The sequence below is a fragment of the Mesitornis unicolor genome, unplaced genomic scaffold, assembly GCF_000695765.1.
Source record: "Mesitornis unicolor isolate BGI_N332 unplaced genomic scaffold, ASM69576v1 scaffold18138, whole genome shotgun sequence".
NCBI classification, from domain to species: Eukaryota; Metazoa; Chordata; class Aves; order Mesitornithiformes; family Mesitornithidae; genus Mesitornis; species Mesitornis unicolor.
Window position 1 is genome coordinate 5,481 of NW_010201335.1, and position 20,057 is coordinate 25,537.

General features: G+C 41.2%; 1 protein-coding gene across 1 annotated transcript in view; it reads right to left on the minus strand.

The window, feature by feature from the left end:
- Positions 1-222: 222 nt before the first annotated feature.
- The window catches only part of ULK2 (unc-51 like autophagy activating kinase 2), a 37,472-nt gene continuing 17,637 nt past the window's right edge, over positions 223-20,057 (minus strand). The window contains exons 10-26 of the mRNA XM_010190044.1: positions 18,394-18,444; positions 17,938-18,026; positions 17,077-17,248; positions 16,103-16,163; positions 12,566-12,703; positions 11,341-11,486; positions 11,026-11,106; positions 7,895-8,181; positions 7,578-7,771; positions 6,952-7,061; positions 5,959-6,111; positions 5,009-5,217; positions 3,534-3,712; positions 2,482-2,600; positions 1,943-2,100; positions 939-1,074; positions 223-837 (exon numbers count right to left, since the gene is read on the minus strand). Coding sequence (XP_010188346.1) covers positions 770-837; positions 939-1,074; positions 1,943-2,100; positions 2,482-2,600; positions 3,534-3,712; positions 5,009-5,217; positions 5,959-6,111; positions 6,952-7,061; positions 7,578-7,771; positions 7,895-8,181; positions 11,026-11,106; positions 11,341-11,486; positions 12,566-12,703; positions 16,103-16,163; positions 17,077-17,248; positions 17,938-18,026; positions 18,394-18,444 — 2,351 coding nt within the window. The 3' untranslated portion in view covers positions 223-769. The remainder of the gene's footprint in view (positions 838-938; positions 1,075-1,942; positions 2,101-2,481; positions 2,601-3,533; positions 3,713-5,008; positions 5,218-5,958; positions 6,112-6,951; positions 7,062-7,577; positions 7,772-7,894; positions 8,182-11,025; positions 11,107-11,340; positions 11,487-12,565; positions 12,704-16,102; positions 16,164-17,076; positions 17,249-17,937; positions 18,027-18,393; positions 18,445-20,057) is intronic.

The window sequence follows — 20,057 nt, forward strand, 5'->3', positions numbered from 1 at the left end:
CAGCCAAGTCCATTGTGCCTTCTTTCTCTAATTTTTTTTTATATATAGTTCTTCAAAAATGAATATACAGTTGCTTTAGTAAATTAGTGCAAACCAAAATATTTTGGGAGAAGATCATCAAATTGTATCCACATCAGCTGAAAACCCACTGGGGATTTTGCACAGATGGAGCACGATTTCTTCCATTTCCATCTCTGCCCCGTGTAAAAGAGCGCTCTCTCACCATCCCTTCATATCCCAAGCTGAGCCATGTTTACACCATGTGAGCTCCCATACAAGCTAGCTTAGCCCCGAAAGCTTCAAACAGCACTTGCACGTGGTTAGGGTTTCTCAATTTCATTCTGCCAAATGATTTAATTCTGCTTAAAAATATTTTTCGCAAACTTTGGAGGGAAATCTTCTGAGGGAAATGTCTTTTTTTTGTAACTGATGCCGAAGGATCCACTCTCTATAAACCTCATGAGGAGAAAAAAACCCTGATCATTCAAGTTCAAAGCACACGTACAAGGATCAGTTTGAAATGTGAAGAGAGATTCTTTTAAATTCTGTTGCTAGGAAGAAAAAGGAGCTGCTGGATCGGTAAGGCAAGTGTACTTTGGGGATTTCTCCTCTTTGAATATGCTGCTGTTTCTTTGGTAGTCACCACAGAAATGTAAGAATCATCTTCCACGTGGGGCAGAACAAGGACAACAATTAAGCTGTAGTGAAAAAAGTGCAGTATCACTGATGTGGTCCCTTATGTTCACACCATCTGGTCCTCGGTATATTCCTACTGCTCATATACAGCCACTGTGCTATAGCAAAGTGCAGACAGCCTTCGCTCGACACTGGATTTATCTGCAGAGAGGGGTACAAAAGAGGTGATGACTTCTGTGTTATTTTACAACGCATTAATCCCACGTAATTTTCAACGTTTTCGTTATTCAACATAAACTTACACTTGTGTACGTTTTCTATATCTGCAGGGTCTTGCAGGATTTTAGTCAGTCCTTCCAGCAGCAAGGCTGCTTTGTGGTATCGATATGTGATGTCTTCAGTTTGCTGAAACATCTCATCCAGAGCTGCCGACTGAACCTGGAATCGTTCAGGAGATTCGGTTACATAAACTGCATTAGGCAAGTAACGAAATGAAAAACTCAAAAGGAATGGTATAAAAGTGACACTAAGAAACTATTTTTGAGCCTTAATTTAGCTGTGTTTCTAACTGTACGATCACTAAACGAAGTCTGAGAGACTACAGAGCCTGTGCTGTATTAACTAAGGATATTCCACACCTGTAAGCTATAAAAGCATTTTTGATCTTTTGTGCTTACTTGTGTTACAACAACATATGAATAAATATTCTTGTTCTTATACCTACATTCTCTTTTAATGACAACAAATTAATTGTGCAAGACTACACTATTATTGGGGTTAATATTTGCCAGTATCTTTTGTGTGACACCTATGTTTAAAAGACTTCCCTCTCATAAAAAACAGTTACATTTCCTGTATGGTTACTGCATCTGCTCCATGGTAGATGGAAAGTTTATCAATAACATGAAAAAGCTTCCACGTGTTTGCTACCATTTTTGCTTTGTATGGACAGGCTGACGTTCATCAAACTGACCTGGCAGATTGATGAAGCTATTTCTGTTGCTTCTATGCTTTAGAAGCTCTACAGGATGAGGCTGCAACACACAGGACTGTGTGGCTTAGGAGTTCATTTCCTAGTGTTTATGCACCAAATGTGCTGATGCAGGGGAAACATCCCTGAGGAACTCTGTCTACCAGGAACTTTACCACAGTTAAGGCAGGGCAGGAAAGAGAGGGAGACACTAACAAAAACTATCATGAATTCTGGACATGTACATGCTGCTTGCTGATTAAGCAGCAGAGGTACATGAGAGAAGGGAGCCATTCATCTCGATGTCCTATCGTTTAGGTAAGAGGAGTGACTTACCATTTCCACAGCACAGCTGTAGATGAGTTTCTCTGCAGTCACACTGTTGATTTCATCAATGAACCTTTGCTTGTCAGAAAAGAAACGATTCAACTTCTCCGTCAGTTTCTTACACATGCTGATACAGAACTTGTATCTCTCATTGAGGCTTTTCACAACTGGAAGAAAGGGAAGAGGAAATGAAAACAAAACCAATCAACCCCAAATACCCAAAGCCACCACAAACAATCAAACAACAACGCAGCCTCAGTTCAGCTTTTCCCAGCACTAGCAAAGTCAATCTGTTCAAACTTGTGCTTTTAACGTTTATTTACTCTCCCACTTCTATGAATTAATCGTATATCAAATAGCTTCCATTTCAAATGAATAACTCCCCATTTCTTAAGTTTCTAGCTGTAACTTTACTATCAGAATTGTGCAATTGTACACATCTACAGTTCTCCTGTACAGAAGAAAACAAACAGATGTTGCAACTTTTTGAGTGACGCGTCAACAGAGAAAATTCACAAGCAAAGCATTTTAGATTATGTTGCATCTACCTTGCTTAACAGCAGTGGATGGGTTCAGTTTCCCCGATTTGACCTGTGCTTTGGCAAGATGCAGGGAAGATGCTAGTAACTGGGCGGCTTTCATATACAACACCAGCTGCTCTACTTGTCTAGGAAGGGGGGAGAAAAAACATAAGTATCAAAACACCTTTCGTGGACACATTCAAGCCATGGGCAGACACCACTTTTTAATGACAACCCTACAGAGGGCCCAGCAGCAGCCTAAAAGGAAGACAGATGTTTAAAATGTAACTCCACCCCTCCCTTCCCTTCACAAACACTCTGTCACGGGTTGAGAATACATCTGCTCATCTAATAGCTGCAGCAGCAAATACAAACTGCTTTTTAATGCAGACATTTTTAAAAGGAACACTTATTTGTGGGGACTAACTGCCAGAGGTCAATGTCTTACCACAAGTGACTGGGTGTGCTTTTCTTGCAGAGTCATTTCCTATGCCCCTGGAATTCTCAGTTGTGAAAAGCAAACACTTTGCAAGATTTTTTTCTTGTTGGGGTTTTTTTGTTGTTTTTTTTCAGGAAGGCAGGAAGTGGAACTGCCCTTTCCCACCACTCCAAATTTCTCATATTTCTCCTCACTTCTGTTTTTGTATTAGGGCTGATTGGTTCCATTGAAAAACGGTCAAATTTGGACTCTCCTCCTCTCTTCCCAACCTCCACCTCAGTGCTACTGCTCCAGCCTGGTCAACAGGAACAGATGAGGGCTCAGATCTGACAGAAGCTGGTACACAAATTTCCAAGCTCAGAAATGCACTGCTGCACCTCAAGCCTGCAGCTCCTCACCATGTTCCCCAGCTTATGTGGCAGGCCAGAAAACACTGTCCTTTTATTTGTCTGCTAGCAAATGTCACTTTACCCTTTGCTCTTTCTGATTTGACTTCAGCTGCTAAAAATGTATTCCTATGAAAGATTCAATCCAGTAAAACAATCACTCCCAACGAAGAGAGAGCACAGTTTGCACGAATACATTTTTGCTGTATTCAGTGTTCACTAGTGCTCGTGATACTGTCTGACTGCATACTTACCCCCATTCTTTGCTTAGCTGGCTGATCTGATCGACAACTATGCTCTCTTGGATTTGGTACAGCGACACCGCAGAAGTACACAGGTCTGGGTTTCCTCCCCGCACTGCTGTCAGATCCAGAACACATTCTGTAAATGTCAGCATCATGTTCAGGTGACGCAGCGTATCTGTATGTTCTCTCTGTCAGAGGGAAAAGACGACAACAATTTCACCATTATAAGCCATGAGGCAAACAAGTACACTTAAAACTCTTGCTAATCATTTGAGGATTTCTTGGTATGACAATTCTAGGCAGAAATCACATTGTAGCAGAGCCAGCACTGGGAACTGCAGAACCAAACAGGTCCAAACCGATCAACAGACATTAACTTGTTCTCTTCTTTGTTAATGATTTCAAGATACTGTAGCTTATAGTTAAGAGTCTTTCAACAAAGCCAAAGGAACCGGGACATGGAGTTCTGCATTTGTTGAAACCTGAGCAACTAAAGGAATCACAAGTGGGACATATTACTTGTTGTTCTATTATCAGCTACCCAAAAGTATGCTCGGCACTTGTACGAGAAGCCAGGAGGAACATTTGGCTTTTATTACATAACAGACTTGATACCTACAAGAGAAGCGATTTCAAGCTTCTTACTTATCTGCTGCACTCTAATTTACACGTAGACCTAGAATTATATTGTGTTAAAAGGTGGCTGTTACCAAGGTTTACAATTTAAACTAAACAACTTCAACTGGAGCTAAAAACTTGCTGCTTCTTGGTGACTAAAACAGATACTACATGCATAGTCTCTGCTCAAAAAACCCAGCTAGCCTTCAAAACTAATCAAGCGTATCTTAGCAATATTTATAAACTTTTCATTAGTATTACATTAGTAATTTTAAACTCTATCTGTGGGAAGAATACAGCGTACTGCCAAACGTTCATATTATAATGCATAGATCCAAACACCTTCCAGCAAGATGTGAATGAGAAAACAGAACAGCAATCTGTCTCAAGAAATTGATAGTCCAAGGATAGCGTTCTGGTGAAAGACCACTCCAATTTGTGGTTTTTTTAAGTGTCACTCCTCCGCACATTTAAAAAATATAGGACACTCTTCCCACAAGTAGGATTTAACGTCATCCACTGACTGAAGAAGCAGATAAAAACAATGCCCAGAGGGATATTGCTACTGTCAGCATCCACATCCAGAGACTTGGCATTAAAACAGAGGCCTCTCTGGAAGGCTCTGGTAAACAAAAGCAGTCATGTTCCTTTGGTTACCTGTTCAAATACATGACATGCCAGAAGTAACTACCAAAGAGAAATTGGCCACGATTGATACAGGAATATTTTCACGATCTTAAAAGACCAAATATGTGAGATAGTGAATGAAGAGGAAATCATGAAATGCACTGAGCAGTATTGTTTTTACCATGTCTCTGTTTTACCAGCATTATATATTATAAAATATTAAATTATTTTTTCTATACCTCCATTAAAGTTTCCTCAGGCAATTCGGGAGCTTCAAAAGTGATAAAGCCCTCTAAGCTGGGAGGCGAAGTACCATAAGGCATGTACTTCAGACTCGGAGCTGCCTCGGCTCCCGGAGGAGAAGAACCCATATAAATACCAGGAGGAGAGCCCATATATACACGGCCACTAGTAGAGCAGAGAGACCCTCCAGAACTGTTTGATCCAACTACAAGAAAAATAACACACACATTCAGTCTAATGGATTGTTGTATCTCGCAGCTCTGGGACTGCGGATGACAGCAAATGACAAAGCAGTAGTCATCACAGATCCACTCTTGGGAGGCTCTCCTCATTCTTCCTTGCATCATTCTGTAGAGAATGCAAAGGCTACACCTTAGTGAGCAGTGACTTTTCATAACACAGATTCTAAGAAATGGCTGACAAGGATTCCAAGGCAGAGAGTCCAACAGTACAGACCAAAGGTTGTGCTATGGCTCGCAAAAGCACACTGCTGCAGACTCCTGCTCATCCTGAGCAGATGAAGGCCTTCACCTTGAGATCTCTGATATTTGGCAACCTAGCCGACACATGCCAAAATGCAGTCAGCTCACACCCCTTCTGTGTTGTTTCTCGTACAATGCACAGCAGCAGGCAAAAATGAACAATGAGAAATCGAACGTTTCCTCTCCATCTTAGTCACAGAGATCTATTATACTCTCTGTGGCAGAGTAAAGCTGTGTACACAGGAAGTTACACACTGCTGTATTACAAATTTGTGCCTCTGGCCCTCTCTTTAGGAGAGAAAAGGCAGAAGTCATCTGATATTAATCTCTCCTTTACAGGGCACTTTTACTGTATGGCCTAGAGGACCTACTGTGCAGGGCAGTAAGCAGGTTACTGGCCCAAGAAGTGGGCAAGCCTAAACATTGTGTTTGAGAACAGTCCACAGTTGTCAGGGAAGTCTTACTTGAGGTGGTTCTTGTTCTGAGGACCATATGGGTGCAGGTAGGAGGGGTGGCGCTGCTCGGAGGAGACCCTACAGTAAACATGACAGCCCGAGAACCTGCCCCGTTTCCCATGGAAGGAGGTGCCATTGCAATCCCATAGGTCCCTGCTGGAGCTGGAAGAGAAAATTGCAGCAAGTTAGTCCCTATTACATATAATCATACCAGTAAGTAATTAAGTACAGCAAATTGGAGCGCTGCAACACAGCTGGCTTTGATATAGATCCAGGATTTGGACTAGTTAGAAGTTCTGACAGCAAATAAAACAAGATGAGTGGACAGCCTTGGCGATACACACAGAGTCAAGATGCAGCCTACACATCTTTTTACTTTCAATCTCTCCGCTCTACTCTTGCCTAGAGAAGAGCAACAGAGGCTCTCCCTGAGGACACCACCGGTCCTGCAGCAAAAGATTCAAGAGAAAAATTCCAAGGGCCGACCACAACAGGTCTGGAGGCTAAAGCCTGCAGACTTTAGTTCTGTCTGCAGAACTCCTCCCATCTGCTCAGAAACGGAGTGAGAACTTCTGGTGGCCACTTGCAGCAAGGGACAAGCTGCAGGAGGGAGGAGGAAAAAAATGACCCAGAATTACAGTTACTGGCTTTCATATGAAACCAAGGTGGAACTAGGAAATGAAACAGCCACAAGTGTTGTATTAAAAATAAAACCAAGCAAAAAAACTCCTAAACCCCTCTAGCTAGTATAGGCAGTTGAGATATTTCTGTGTTTAGCACAGAAACAGATATTTTCCTGTCTTGGTTATTTTTAAAACTATGCTAAAGAAATGGAATGTAATATTTTCAAAGAGTAAAAAAATCCCTTCTGTGCTGAGGCTAAAAATTGTCAGAACCATTTACCAAGGCTGGCAGCAGAACTGTATCTGAGCAAGATACAGTTCTTGTATACAGATACTGTATCCAAGCAAGACTGCTTGCAAGTATCGATCTGTTCCTCACCTGTATCCATTGGTCGCTCTGTGTTGAGGCTGTCTGTACTGCCTTGATACAACTGGCCACCAAGTGTGGTCTTTACCTGTTGATCTGAGAGCTTCCCAGTACTGACAGATCTAGACAGAAAAACATGAATTTGCAACAGAGTTCTTTGGTAAGATCTTCCTATCTAACCTGCAACTAAGGATGGCTTTCAGATTCTTGGTATTTATCATACAGAATTATTCAACAAAAGTACAGAAAATCTTGGAATCTTGCTGTTCATCATGGACCCACTGAAAAAGAACTAACCATAAAAATAAAGAAGCCTTTGTCTCTTGATTTATAGTTCAAATTTTGTCATATAGATTTTAAAGCAAAAACTGAACAGGGTTCACAGAGGCAATGAATTCCATAATCAGATAATCAAAACAGAAGAGAACAAGACAGCAACACAGAGCACTCCAGGAAGTCCATGCTATATTTATACACAGTACAAAATGTTTCTGTTGTGCACACCAGACCCAAACCTCAGTGTCTCCTCACAGCTCACTTTTCACATGCTCTTCCCCTCCAAGTTGCTGTGTGCAATGTGCATCCATCTGCCAAGTTACCTACCCAACTTCACAGGTTATGAGCACCACAATACTCACCTGCCAAATGTAGTTTTACTGTGCTGTTCTCCTGCCTGCTTTTCACCTCCTTGGGTCGAGTGGAAATGTGCAAAATCCCTCGGGTCAGTGATGTCTTTAGGCTGCAGCGGGGTATCTACCGAGCCCTGGCGATTAGCCAGGGCCAGCAAGTTTGAGGACGCTTGAGTTTTAGGTATTTTGAAAGGAGCTGTTGCCTTTAAGAATCAAGACCAAGAAAACACAAAAACGAGGATTAGAACCCCAAAATGTTCCTGGGAATTGTTTCAGGCAGTAGGTTACCGCTTCACATTTTACTGACAGTGGCAAACTTAACAAACCTTAGTAGGAGAGCCAATGATGGTTGGCAATGGAGTTTTGAACAGCCAGTCTGAACTCCTTGGTGACGATCCCATGTGTTTGGTAGGTGACGTTCCCAAGCTACCTGGCCTGCTGGGTTGTGGAGAATGACTGTATCCATACCCAGCATAAGATGGGCATACTGGGTCTGAATGCTGCTTTCTGAGCTTCTGCTTGTTTTGGTAAATATCTGTGAGAGTAGGAGCACTCTGCAACCTTGCTCCCATCAAGAGTGACTGTGGAGACTGGGATGGCGGTATCGGAGAACCTGTGGGGGGATGAAAACCAATGACGTAAAATCCTACTTGCTGTGCTTGGAAAAATACATCAGTGAAGCCCAAAAATCGTTAGAGATCAACATTAAACTGAAAGGAGATGGGACTGCAGGTATTGTGAAAGACGTTTGATCATTAACATGCTAGATGGCAAGGAGAATGGATTTGGCCTGTTGGCTATTCGGACTAAGGCCACATTACACTGATGAGACATTCAAGCTGCCAAATAGGCAGGATTTCAGGGTGCCAGCTGTACTGGCAGCTGCAGTACCTCTGGCAACCTGCATCAAGACAAATAAAGTGGAAAAAAAACAGGAATGGCATAACCAATACTGAAATTTCAAGTGCAGCTGCCAAGACTCTAGGTTGAATAGCAGTTCCCAAGCACTAGAATTATATTCTCGCAGACAACTGTGTGAATGCAACATTGCATGTTAATGGCTTGTTTTGTATGTAATAACTTCATTTACAGACAGAAAAGGCAGCTCATCTTATGGCTCGTGCAAGAAAACTGGTACTAAAAAGAACACATTATTCTGATGAAACAGCCTGGGACCATTACTTTGGGCAGTCATTTACTTTTTAGTCTGTCAGACTGAGTCCTTTTTCAAAAGCTTACTATGTCAAAGGAAGTCCACACTTCTGAAGTTTCTCCTAAATCAAATGGAAATGGAAGATCTATAAGCAGTCATTTAAACAGAGAGTTTTGGAGAAATCTCTCTCAGGAACATCTCACCTACTCAAAGGTGCCCTTCCTCTTTCAAAATGAGGAACTCGAAATTTAATGAAATCGTTTCTTGTGATGTTTTTATGTCTCATGATGAGGAAGTGTGCAGTTACAGACAGAACACAAGACTTCAGCTTTATGGCCGCAGCTTCCCAGATAAAATGCCTATCTCTGTAACCTCAAAGAAATAACACTGAAGTGACAATTTCACTCACGTTTAAAAAAAAGAAACGGCAAAATGAACCACAGAACTAGACAAGGTTTGTAAGAGCTGGCCAAGACAATCTGCTGAGATTGGCTCTGTTTCATAAATGTACGCCCAAAAAAGGTCATAAACTTCTGGCAGTTTGCTCAGCAAATTGAAGGACACATCTTTCAACCTCCTTAAGCCCATGCTTTTGCTAGTTAGATTTTGAGTATGAGCTACTCTATCTTGATTCATTCCACTCCATTAAACAGTACGTTTTAGCACAGCCTTTCTGCCTGCAGTTCCAGCAGAGGTATCAGCTCTATTTCTCATTAACTTCCCAGCCAAGAATTTGCTTGTCTGAAATCCCTCTGCTCGTCTCATAGCATTGAAAGTCCTCACCTGTCGTTTCAGAAACCAGTCTTAAATCTCACTGGTTACTGTTCCAGTGCCACTGCCACCACAGGGAAGGCTTCTCAATCAGAAGTGTGTCCTCTGCTGCCACTGGCAGCAAGAGCAACTCAATTAGTGTAGAGGCTACGTTATGACAGACATCTTCAGTCCTTAGAAAATCTCAGTACAGATGACCTCACTTCACCCAGAAGCAAAAGGCAGCCTCTCATACACATTTAAACACTGAGAAACAGACTTGCTGCAATTTCTGGTATTTTACAAATAAAAATACCACTGCAGTATTTGAAAATTAAGAAATAAAGTCGAGTAGGAAAAGAATGCAGGAAACAGATGAAGAAATGAAACATTAAATACCCTTACAGCCATAAAAACAGTGCTGTGGTATGTTAACAGCACAAGTCAGTTTAACACTGGCAAAAGGCACTGAAGCAACAGCACTGCAACATTCTATCCAAAGAAAATATGCAACAAGAACACCATACCTACTGCTTTGTACTCTCTTCACACACACCCCCTTTTTCTTTTTTTTGAGATGAGACTATTTCAAACCTGAGGGTTCACTCATTTCTTGTCTTTTGTTGAGACTGCCAATGGCATAACAATTATGAAGGCGATTTTTGAGACACACCATAGAAGTTATTTCCTATGGACGTAACCATTCCCAGACATTTGGAATATGGCTCCTCCAAGAAATGAAGGCTCTATCATCTCCAGATGACTTCGTGAAGTGTTTAAATAAGGAAAAAAACCCACAATGTGGTTTCAACACCACCTCTTAGAAAGTCAAAATAAAGAGCATTCCTAGTATTTCAGATGAAGAAGAAATTGCACCCAACACGTGTATTAAGCAAAATAACGTATTGCTGAATTGCATATTCTTATGTTAATTAATATTTAATTAGCATGCCAAAATGTAATACCTTCTGGTATTACAGTGCAATTCCACTTTTAACAATCTCAGGACATCTTCAAGTCCTATTTCTCCCTGATAATTTTTTTTTCCTGCCCCCTCTGCTGGCATGCCATAATAATTTATGACTTGCAAAGCTTACTGAATGCTTAGCAACGCTAACATCAGATCCCAGTCAATTTCCTAAGGGAATGATGAAAACGTGCTGCACGCTGTACGCTGGCAGTTCTTCCTCCCTTCTCTGAGGACTGGCATGACAGAGCTGGTTATCAAAACCAGATTCTGAGAAGCATGTTACTACCATTCATTATAATCCATCCACTTCCATCCCTGTCTAAAGACAGGCATTATCAGAGCTGCTTTTTCACCTTGAGAAAAATAAACTTCAGTCGCTCTTTTATTGTGTAGGGAATTAGTTATGGGGAAAGGTGTCTCGATACAGCCATAGCTGGGCTAAGTTTCTACAGAAAATCAGCGTACCACTTACCAGTGTCTCCTATTAACCCTTACTAATGTAGCATTGGCTCTCCTCCCCCTTCACAAAATGCTGTAGAAGCTCTATCAGAATAGTACTGACTGCATTATCTGAAGTCACTCACCTGAAAAGTTTCTACTCCTTGATTCATGTCCTTGAAGTTGTCCGCAACAACAGTGTCCAAGCTGCTCAGGTATGGTTCCAACTAAGAAAACAGAATCAAAATGTGAATTTATACTTTATACCTCACCTATGAGTGAAGGTAAAACAATAAAAACCTACTCAGTTTGCTTCTGTAAGTCATTTACCAGAGATTATTCCTGCAGATGTGACCTAGTTGGGCAGATTTTGGTTTCAGATAATTTCAAACAAGAATTAAGCGTTCTGAATTACTGTTTCAGATAAACCTCCACTAATTGCCAAGAATTTATGAGCTTACCGAGTGGTGAAGGAGAATAAGGTCTAGACGATCCTGTGGACAGCCTGCGCCCAACGCCCTGTGCAGTGTCAGCTGGTACTGGAGAGCAGGAGCCCATCTTCATGAAGCCCATTGGGCTGGTATTTGAGCGTCTCACTACTCCAGCTCTAGCAAAGTGAAAAGAGCTGTTACACACACCATAGTAACTGTGGTTCCTTGATACAAGCTACAGAATCCCCTAGGCAGTATAATGACCAGTTAAAGAAAACACTCGTATTTAAAGAGAAAGCTATGATGTTGAAGCTTATTAAGCTAATAACTTAAGCTAAGCTTCCCACACTGAAAACAAGCAAAATTTAATTCCCTTTTGTTCACATTGAGTTTAATGCCATAACAGTCTGGCATAACTGGAGAGAATTAAAATGAATATTTCTTAGTACATGGATTTCTAATCTTCAAACAACTTGATTGTCAAATTTTGAATTTTACAGTAAGTGAAATGCATTGCTCTAAATGCCCATTTCTATGGCAACAAAAGGAAGGAACCTACAACAAAGATTGTAACAAAGCTTTAAGTATTTGGTCTGGCATATAGGTCAGATAACTGAAAGCAGATTACGTGAGGGAAAGGTGCTTCCCCAAGTGCAGCATCTATTTATCATAAAAATCAGAGATCCTGAAAAAAATGCAAGGAACCATGGGTTTTGCTTCAGTAAAGATCTCCAGGGTTCCAAGTCGTCTGTTTCTGAGTCTTTGACCTTCACTGTCCTGATCCTGTAGACCACAAGGCAGGGAATAAGTCTGGCACACTGAAGCTTTGTAATAAATCGAGCTGTTTAATTAGCATGCCAAAAATTGTTTCCTTGATATTCTACAGAACAAAGCATTCATCTCATGACTACATGTGTGAAAACAAAACATAACTTATTACTGACTTTCTAGTTTATGATGTAATGCCATACAATACACAAAGAGGAATAAAAAGGCAAGACTTCATCTTTTTACCTTCTTGGGTTGCATTCGAGTGAAAGAACAGGCTCATTTTGTTTTAGTGAAAAATTTCAAGTGCCCATCCAACAGTCTTGAGATTGTGAAGGACTATTATTCGCTACCAGTAAAATGTCTTGTTAGTATGTTTTTGTGCAGGAAAAAAGAGAATGACATCAGCAAGAAAGTATGGACATCTGTCAGGGTACAAACACAAACCAGAACCAAGAGAAAGGAGTTTAAAAAAAGCCAAACTCACCTTGGTGATCCGTGGGGGTTTGACCCAGGGCTGGCAGTAGAGGAGAGGTGCTGTTCGATGCGCTGGTAATTTCGGAGCTGAGTGGGAACTGGGATAGGCGCCGTTTCGCTGCGGGGGGATACCGAAGGCTGACAGTGCCTGAAGTTGGAAGTTACGGAGACAGGAGATGAACACAGGTAGACGGGTCTCTCTCTGAACTGTACCATTGTTGAAATGTCAAGAAAATCTAGGAAACAGGCAAATAAGCTGCTTCTGCACTCCCTGCATGCAATATGATTTTAGCTGGTCCTAATCTAGCTCTAAGACTTCACAGAGGAGGATCAGGAGCTGCTGGTTACTAACAACCGTCCCTACACTGGCTGGTGTCAGATGGAGCTGAGAGTGCAGCACCAGCTGAGGCACTCGCCACACATCACAGCAACCTACAGATCCCTCCGACTTCCTGCCAATCAGCCTGCGCTGTTTACCACGCTTCAAAATAGCGTTCTAGGAAAACCCACTGTGCTAAGAACAGGAAGTTCAGCAGCGGGGCTGGAACGCGTACAAAAGCCACTGAAGCACAGTCAGAGATATCCCCAGAGACACCGTGAACTTGCCAAAGGAAAACACGTTATGTAACCAAGCCCTGACAAAACGACCAAACCCACACACCTGAACATTCATCCGCAGACTCCAACCGCAGATCAGCATTGCCCAAGTTCAACTGAAGGGTCAGTGACCTGGCTTACCTCAGTGCACTGATAAGGGAATCAAACTGCTGCAACGTAATCAGTTACCAATGCTTTTAAAGGAAGACAGACTTCAACGGAAAGAATGTCAAACTAATGGGCTTTCTGGAAGATAATCAGTTTAGTATCTGGTCCTTTATTGACCAGCTCTTCAGAGAAATACTAGAAATTCTTAGAAGAAATGTGAAAAAAGTTCTACCGCAAGCTCTAGAAAACAAGCAGTTACAGCACTCATTGCAGCCGCAGCTGAACAGAAATCTGTGTTTCTGAGTGTATTTGTCCTGTTCTTTTTGCTACCTCTGAGAGTGAAATACTACTTCCTAATACGCATAGAGCTTCCTTAGCAAAAGAAGTTTGTCCTTTTGTTGCCACCCAGTTTTTAGATACTACAGAGTAATTTGAGAGTCAGCTGTGAGCACGCAGTTGGAAGGCCTGAAAGCTTCCACGCAAGGAGAAGGTCTCAGAAGCAGAAACCACAGAAAGGCAGCGGGCAGCCTGCTATGACTACGCAACACGCAGAGGTAGCACAGGGGAGCTCCCTAGGCCTGATCTCTGGGAGAGGGGAAGCAGAGGTGATTTAAACTCTGGCAGTGACACAGAGGAGGCCACGAAGGTACTTCAACTTCTGAAGTGCTCAGCATGGAAAATGCCTTCCCTTGCTCTCACACAGCCTCGCAGGTAGAGCCACGCAAGCTCTGTGAGCCATGAGCAATGCTGTGTTAGCGTGGGGAGAGGCAGGGCACAGCACTCGGCCTTCTTCCATCAGGGCCCCCCAGCTCAGACTGAAGCTAAGCTCTGGTTAGGCATCCTCAGGTCTGATGTGGTTTGTTACTGCTTAGAGAAAACGCAATACAGATGCGTGCAGAGCTGCATGCAAATCTTGTTTCTGTGAGATTCAGAGAATAAAATTAGCCATTAACCACGGGAGAGCAAACCACCTCTACCTATTCTGCTCTTTCTGGCTGGAGCCTGAGAGGTGTTACAGATTCTTCTACTTGACAAAAAAACCAGCTTAACTATGGGTACAATTCATTTGCTTTGATCAGAAAAACCCACTATTTCACAGAGCATAGTCTTTAGTAAGAAAAAAAATAAATAATCACATACTGTGAAAGAACATTTCTCAGGAAATAAAACCAAACCAAACGACCAACAGCAGCATCTTGTAGAAGATCAGACACAGTCAGCTTCCTTCAGACCGTGTCCCAAGCAGGTAGTTACCAAATTTACTCCATCAATAATTATATCAAACTATTATAGTGCAAATCCTGAAACAGTGGGCAGCTGTTTCAAACCACACAACCCTTTATCTCTTAAGTTACTAAGGTACAGGTAACATAACTGGCATATTTTCATAAAACCTGTAACTTTAAAAACTGTGATGCCCGACGCAATTAAAAATAGGAAATTACAACATTTATAACGTGTTGCACATGGTCAATCCAGAGCAAATGGATCTTTACAGCCAAACCATTCCCATTATCTGCCCTTAAACATAAAAGGTAAGACTAAAGCCGTATTGATAGCCCGTGTCAGCAGATTTCACAAACTGCACAAAGATCAGCACAAAGGAGCAAACTTTTCTTGTGACAAGCATTTCTAAACAAATAATGCTGACTCTCAGCCATGTAGTATTAGCATAAGCCAAAAATACAGCCAACATAATAGCTTTATTCCCCATTTAGCCACTCATCCTCTTTCTGCTTGTACTGAAAACATTATGAAATTCATTACTTGGTCAAATGACAGACCTAACCCTTCTGTTTAGACAACCATGCTGTTTAACTACTCATGTAATAAGTTTCACATTTTCCAATATAATACAGGAAAGATTTCAGGCACCACTGATGAATATCAGTTCTATTTCAAACTAGCAGAAACTTTGGCTACAACCATGTGGAAGAAACAGGACTTATTAACAGTCCTGCTGATGGGAAAGCTGCAATACATGTTTAGCTCTTTCATGTGGCTTCATTGGGATCTTATGAGACACAAACATGAAATTCAGAGGAATCACTTGCACAGAAGCCGCACCCAGTTGCCAGGCACAAGACAATCCAGCCACGAGACCCAAATCCATAGCAATGTGGGCTAAGTTCCTCTTCTCTCAACTACTTTTTAAAATGTGTACTGCATTCAGCATCTTGACTCACTAAATGAAGACTGCTCAGTGCTACACAACAGCAAAAAGGACAAGTCAGTTCCCTCTCTGAAGTTTCTGCTTTCAGCTGGCTCAAAATTTAAACAGACAAAAGAATGCTCTCTTTCCTTAACAACATCTTTCAAATCATAACCAGAAGTCAGCTATGCAACCATCAGCCATTACAATGCATGAAGTGGAGAGAGCCTGGAAAAAGCAGATCTAGCTACCATTTCAATTCAGTTTCCAGTAGCCATCCACAGCTACAACAAACGTATGGTAGCAGAGAACCTTTTCAAAAGAGGAAATACTAAACCTACATCACGCACCTGTTAGCTGTGCCAGCAGCAGTACTTCGAGAAGAGGCTGAGGATGGTTTCTGTACAGTTCCTGAGCTTCCAGAAATAGTTAATGGTGACTGCCTGTGAAAACAAAAGCCACTCTCAAAAGCCAGGTCTTCACACCAGAGACGCAATCTACTTTGCAGCAAAACTTTCTGAATTCAAGCCGTTTACGTATTCATATTAATTTCAACTTGGCATATTAATCTTTAAGTCCACATACAGCGATGTAAACCCATCACTGCCAAAACCCCAGCAACCCCTTCTACAGCTTCAGCATCAATTTTAAAACATGAGACCTTTTCTGGACAAAGCTCAGCACACCTACCCTCCGCACATCAAGAACTCGCTCGAAGCCCGCCTGCCAGCTGCTCCCAATGGCATATCATCTACAGTGAGCAGAAGAACACATTGAAAACCCACGTCATGAAGCAGCATCTCAAAATATTGGAAAAAAAAAATCTCCAATATTACTGTTATAGAAATCACCACTTCTAACAAACTTCTGTGACTATAAAAAGATTTTCTACAAACTGTTTTGTGTATGAAAATGCCTCGAACATGACTTACAGCAAAAATATAACTGGGGAAAGCCATTCTTTAACAACTTTCTTTGTTGTTGTTGTTTGATTGGGGCTTTTTCACTACACTAATTATAATAATTTTGAAATAAACTACACTGTTTAAGAGGACAAGGTATCAGCATTGGGAAATCCATAATGAGTGACAGAAACCTTCAGAGACCAAGGCACTAATTTAGTCATATATTTAACACGAGTCAGTGGCATTGTATAGAAATCAGCTGCTAGAAGAAACACTTGCTACATCCAAGTGTTTCCACTGTACAAGCCCTGTCTGATGTCTTACCTTTCATGTTAAGCAATTTTTTTAATGTCTTTACCTGCACTTGTTTATTATCTAAAGCTCTACAGCATGGAGTAGAAATGTTCAGTTAGTGTAGAGGTAACAATGTGCCTGCCCCTACCGAGGCAATCCTTGGGCTTCTTATCAGCAGTTGTTTACAACTGACCCTTTTATTCTACTGCCAATATTTTCCATTTTCCATTACTTTAAATCACCCTGGTATCGTTGGCAGATTTGGCTACTCAGTTGAAGGTGAAAATGTCCCAGATGGACACACAGGTATACCAGTCTCCCTTCAAAAAGTAATCAAACTAAAGAAATCAGCTCCAATGCGTATTGAGACACATTTAAAGAAAACAGAACCAAACAATAACAGGACATAAAGGGATGTAACAAGTAGAAATTGTTTTAAAATGTAAAAATAAGGAAGGTTCTTACACGAGTGGTCTGAAGAGATGTTGTGTGGGACTAGAACAAAGTCATCTGTGTCACAAGAGGAGTTCTTGCTACTGGTACTGGCAGAGTCTTTAGAGACCTGAAGATAGTTTGGAGGACCCAACGGAGGGGAAGACAAATTTTCTTCTTGAATATGCTGCATGTCTGGCAGAGACTGGAGAAAACAAAGTAAAATACACACTGCAAATCCAGTGATCCAGCATGTAGAATTGCCCTTTTAACTATGAAGCTTCTAAAGTAAGAATCATCATCAGCTTTGATTAAAAAAGGGATAAATCTCAGGCTGCTTTTTGTTTCTTAAGTGTTTAGAAATATCAAATGTATTTGAATTTGGAAATTCCAAATACTGGATAACCCTGCAGTGTCAATTTAGACAGTTCTATAGTAAATAGCCGGGGAATTTGAACAATTGCAATTTATTCAATCATTCCTGATGACAGATGCACCTTTTCAAAGACCACACAAAATGGAAGTGACTAGTTCCTATCAGTATAAGGGGCCTTATCCAAAAAGGCCAATTCAGAAGTTATCTGTAATATTCATTACGCTGCAAACCATATTAGCATATCTAAACATTTGTTACTCGAGCATTTGATACATATCTGTATTATTTTTCTGTAAAAGAAAAGAACATAAAAAAAGCCATGAAGTATAACACAAGGAGCAAGAGAGAACCAAAATGTTAATGCCATTCTTCTAGCAAAGACGGGGTACTCCTCGCTCTGTGCTCTTCAACACAAGTTTACACTGTTCAAGAACTGAAGGATCTAAAATTCTGTAACTCTTGGCTAAACATGACAGAAGATATTTTCTAGAGATTGTTCTGTAAAACGGGGAACTTACTGGAGGAGAAGCAAAACGGCACGAAGGAGAGCTACCACAGGAACTGCCAGAGACGGAGCCTGCATATGTGGGCACTGGTACAGGACACGCTAGAAGAGAAAAACCCAGGGGAAAAAATAAAGGGACTAAGATTTTGAAAGGCTGAATTTCAAACAAACTCATTTCCTCATTGCTTTTTATTCATAAACCCTTATACAGCTTAAAAGCACGGCACATCCGTAAAGGTGTTTAAGTTCAGTTGAAACGTCACAGGAACTAGTAAGTAAGTATCACATTTCAGCCTAGCATAACACAAAGAAGGATCCAACGCTCTGCCTCACAATAGAGCACGACAAGAAGTCAGACTCAGGAAAATGCCTCACAGACACTTAGTGTGATATTTGGCAGATCGTTCTCCATTTCAGCCCCCAAGATTCATCAGTTACACAAATAAGTGGAAAAAACAAAGCAACTTACACTTTTTGACTGTTGAAATCTGATCCAGGAAAGGGTGGTTGAAAAACGCTTCTACAGAACAAGAAACAACAAGCATGGTGAGTAAATGTAGAGATGACAGAGAATTTACAGACTGTATTGCAGATGCTGATAAATGGTTGCCTTCCTAGAATCAATATTTCAGAGCCAGAGGGTGAAGAGGGTATAAAAGATTAAAGCCTTCTATGTTTTATGTTGCTACAGCATTTGGAAAGGAAACAAAAATCCAATTGAATAACTTCGAACAACAGCCAGCAAGGCCAATCAGGCTGAATTACTGCAGGACATTTTCTGACTGCACTTAAGGGTCATGTACACAAGAAACCTTCCTATACTCATCACGAAATTATGTTCTCTATGTTCAACATGGTATTAACTCAGTTCTAATTTCTCTTCAAAATGATGAGCATCTCTCACATCAAAGACTGAAAGTATTTGCACTTCTGCCTTTCCCAAGGACTGACGCTTATTTTTGAACACATTAATGCTACTCCTTAGCGGCCAAAAATCACAACAGAAGAGCAGCAGCCATTCTCCTTCCCATTTCCCAACAGCAGAACACGACCTGTGCCACCATAAGGCAGAATTAAACACAATTTAACAATTTCCTCAGTTAATTTGTTACTGTTACAATAGAAACATTCTGCTTTTGTTGTAAATGGATATGCTGAGATGCATTTCACTGACTGAGCACAACCAGTTGGCTAGCAGTTTACATGGGAAGTTTTATTCCACAAGAAGCAACCTTCAGCTACTTAGAGGAAACTGAGGGTTGGGGGAAACTGAGCTGCTGAGCTTTGGGAACTTCAATGTTCTAACAGATGAGGAAAAACAACGCTGTTCATCAGACCTAAGCAAATAGCAAGGAAAAAAATAAAAGAAAGAATCTGAGGCCGGCAGTATCAACTCTTCTTCAACAACACTTTCTTCCCTGGCCCGATAAGGCAGGGAGGCAGGCTGTAATGCAAGAACAATGTAATGATTAACTTGAACACGAGGATCAGGTGTTCCCGAGCTTTTGTACAACACCTGCTGTTCTACTTTATATTGCTGGAAGATCAACAAGATTTCCACTGCTATTTTTACTTCAACAACAGGCAACCGGGCTCAGTCATACACTCTCCCTTTCACTCCCTTTCCTAAGCACATTCCAGAGCAGCCCCTTTGAGGCCCTTTGCGTGGCTCAGCCAAGGAAAACACGACTTTCATCACTACCATTCTGCTTTCTGTTTTTCTTTCTAAGCACCGATGCGTTCTCCCACCACCACAAATGACACAGTGAATTTCACACGTTTGAAGAAGCTGTAGGGAGCAGCACACCCAGAACGCAAAGTGGAGCCAATCACCCAAAGTCCATGTTTGTGATTTATTAATTCTTCTACACATACACGTTTATAAATCCACCTTTGAATACTGACACTATCATCTGGGACACTTTACCCAATTACCACGAGTGTTTTCTGCATTTGACTTCTACTTAAGCTTTTACGTACTGCAGTTAAATCAAGTTATTTCAGTCACACACAAAAGCCCATGCCTGGTTCTCAGAAGACAAACATTTTAATTACGCCAGCACTGACGGGTGTTTGAAAACCCAAATTATTTTTTATAAAAGTTTGATACTTCTTGGAGCAAAACACAGCAGG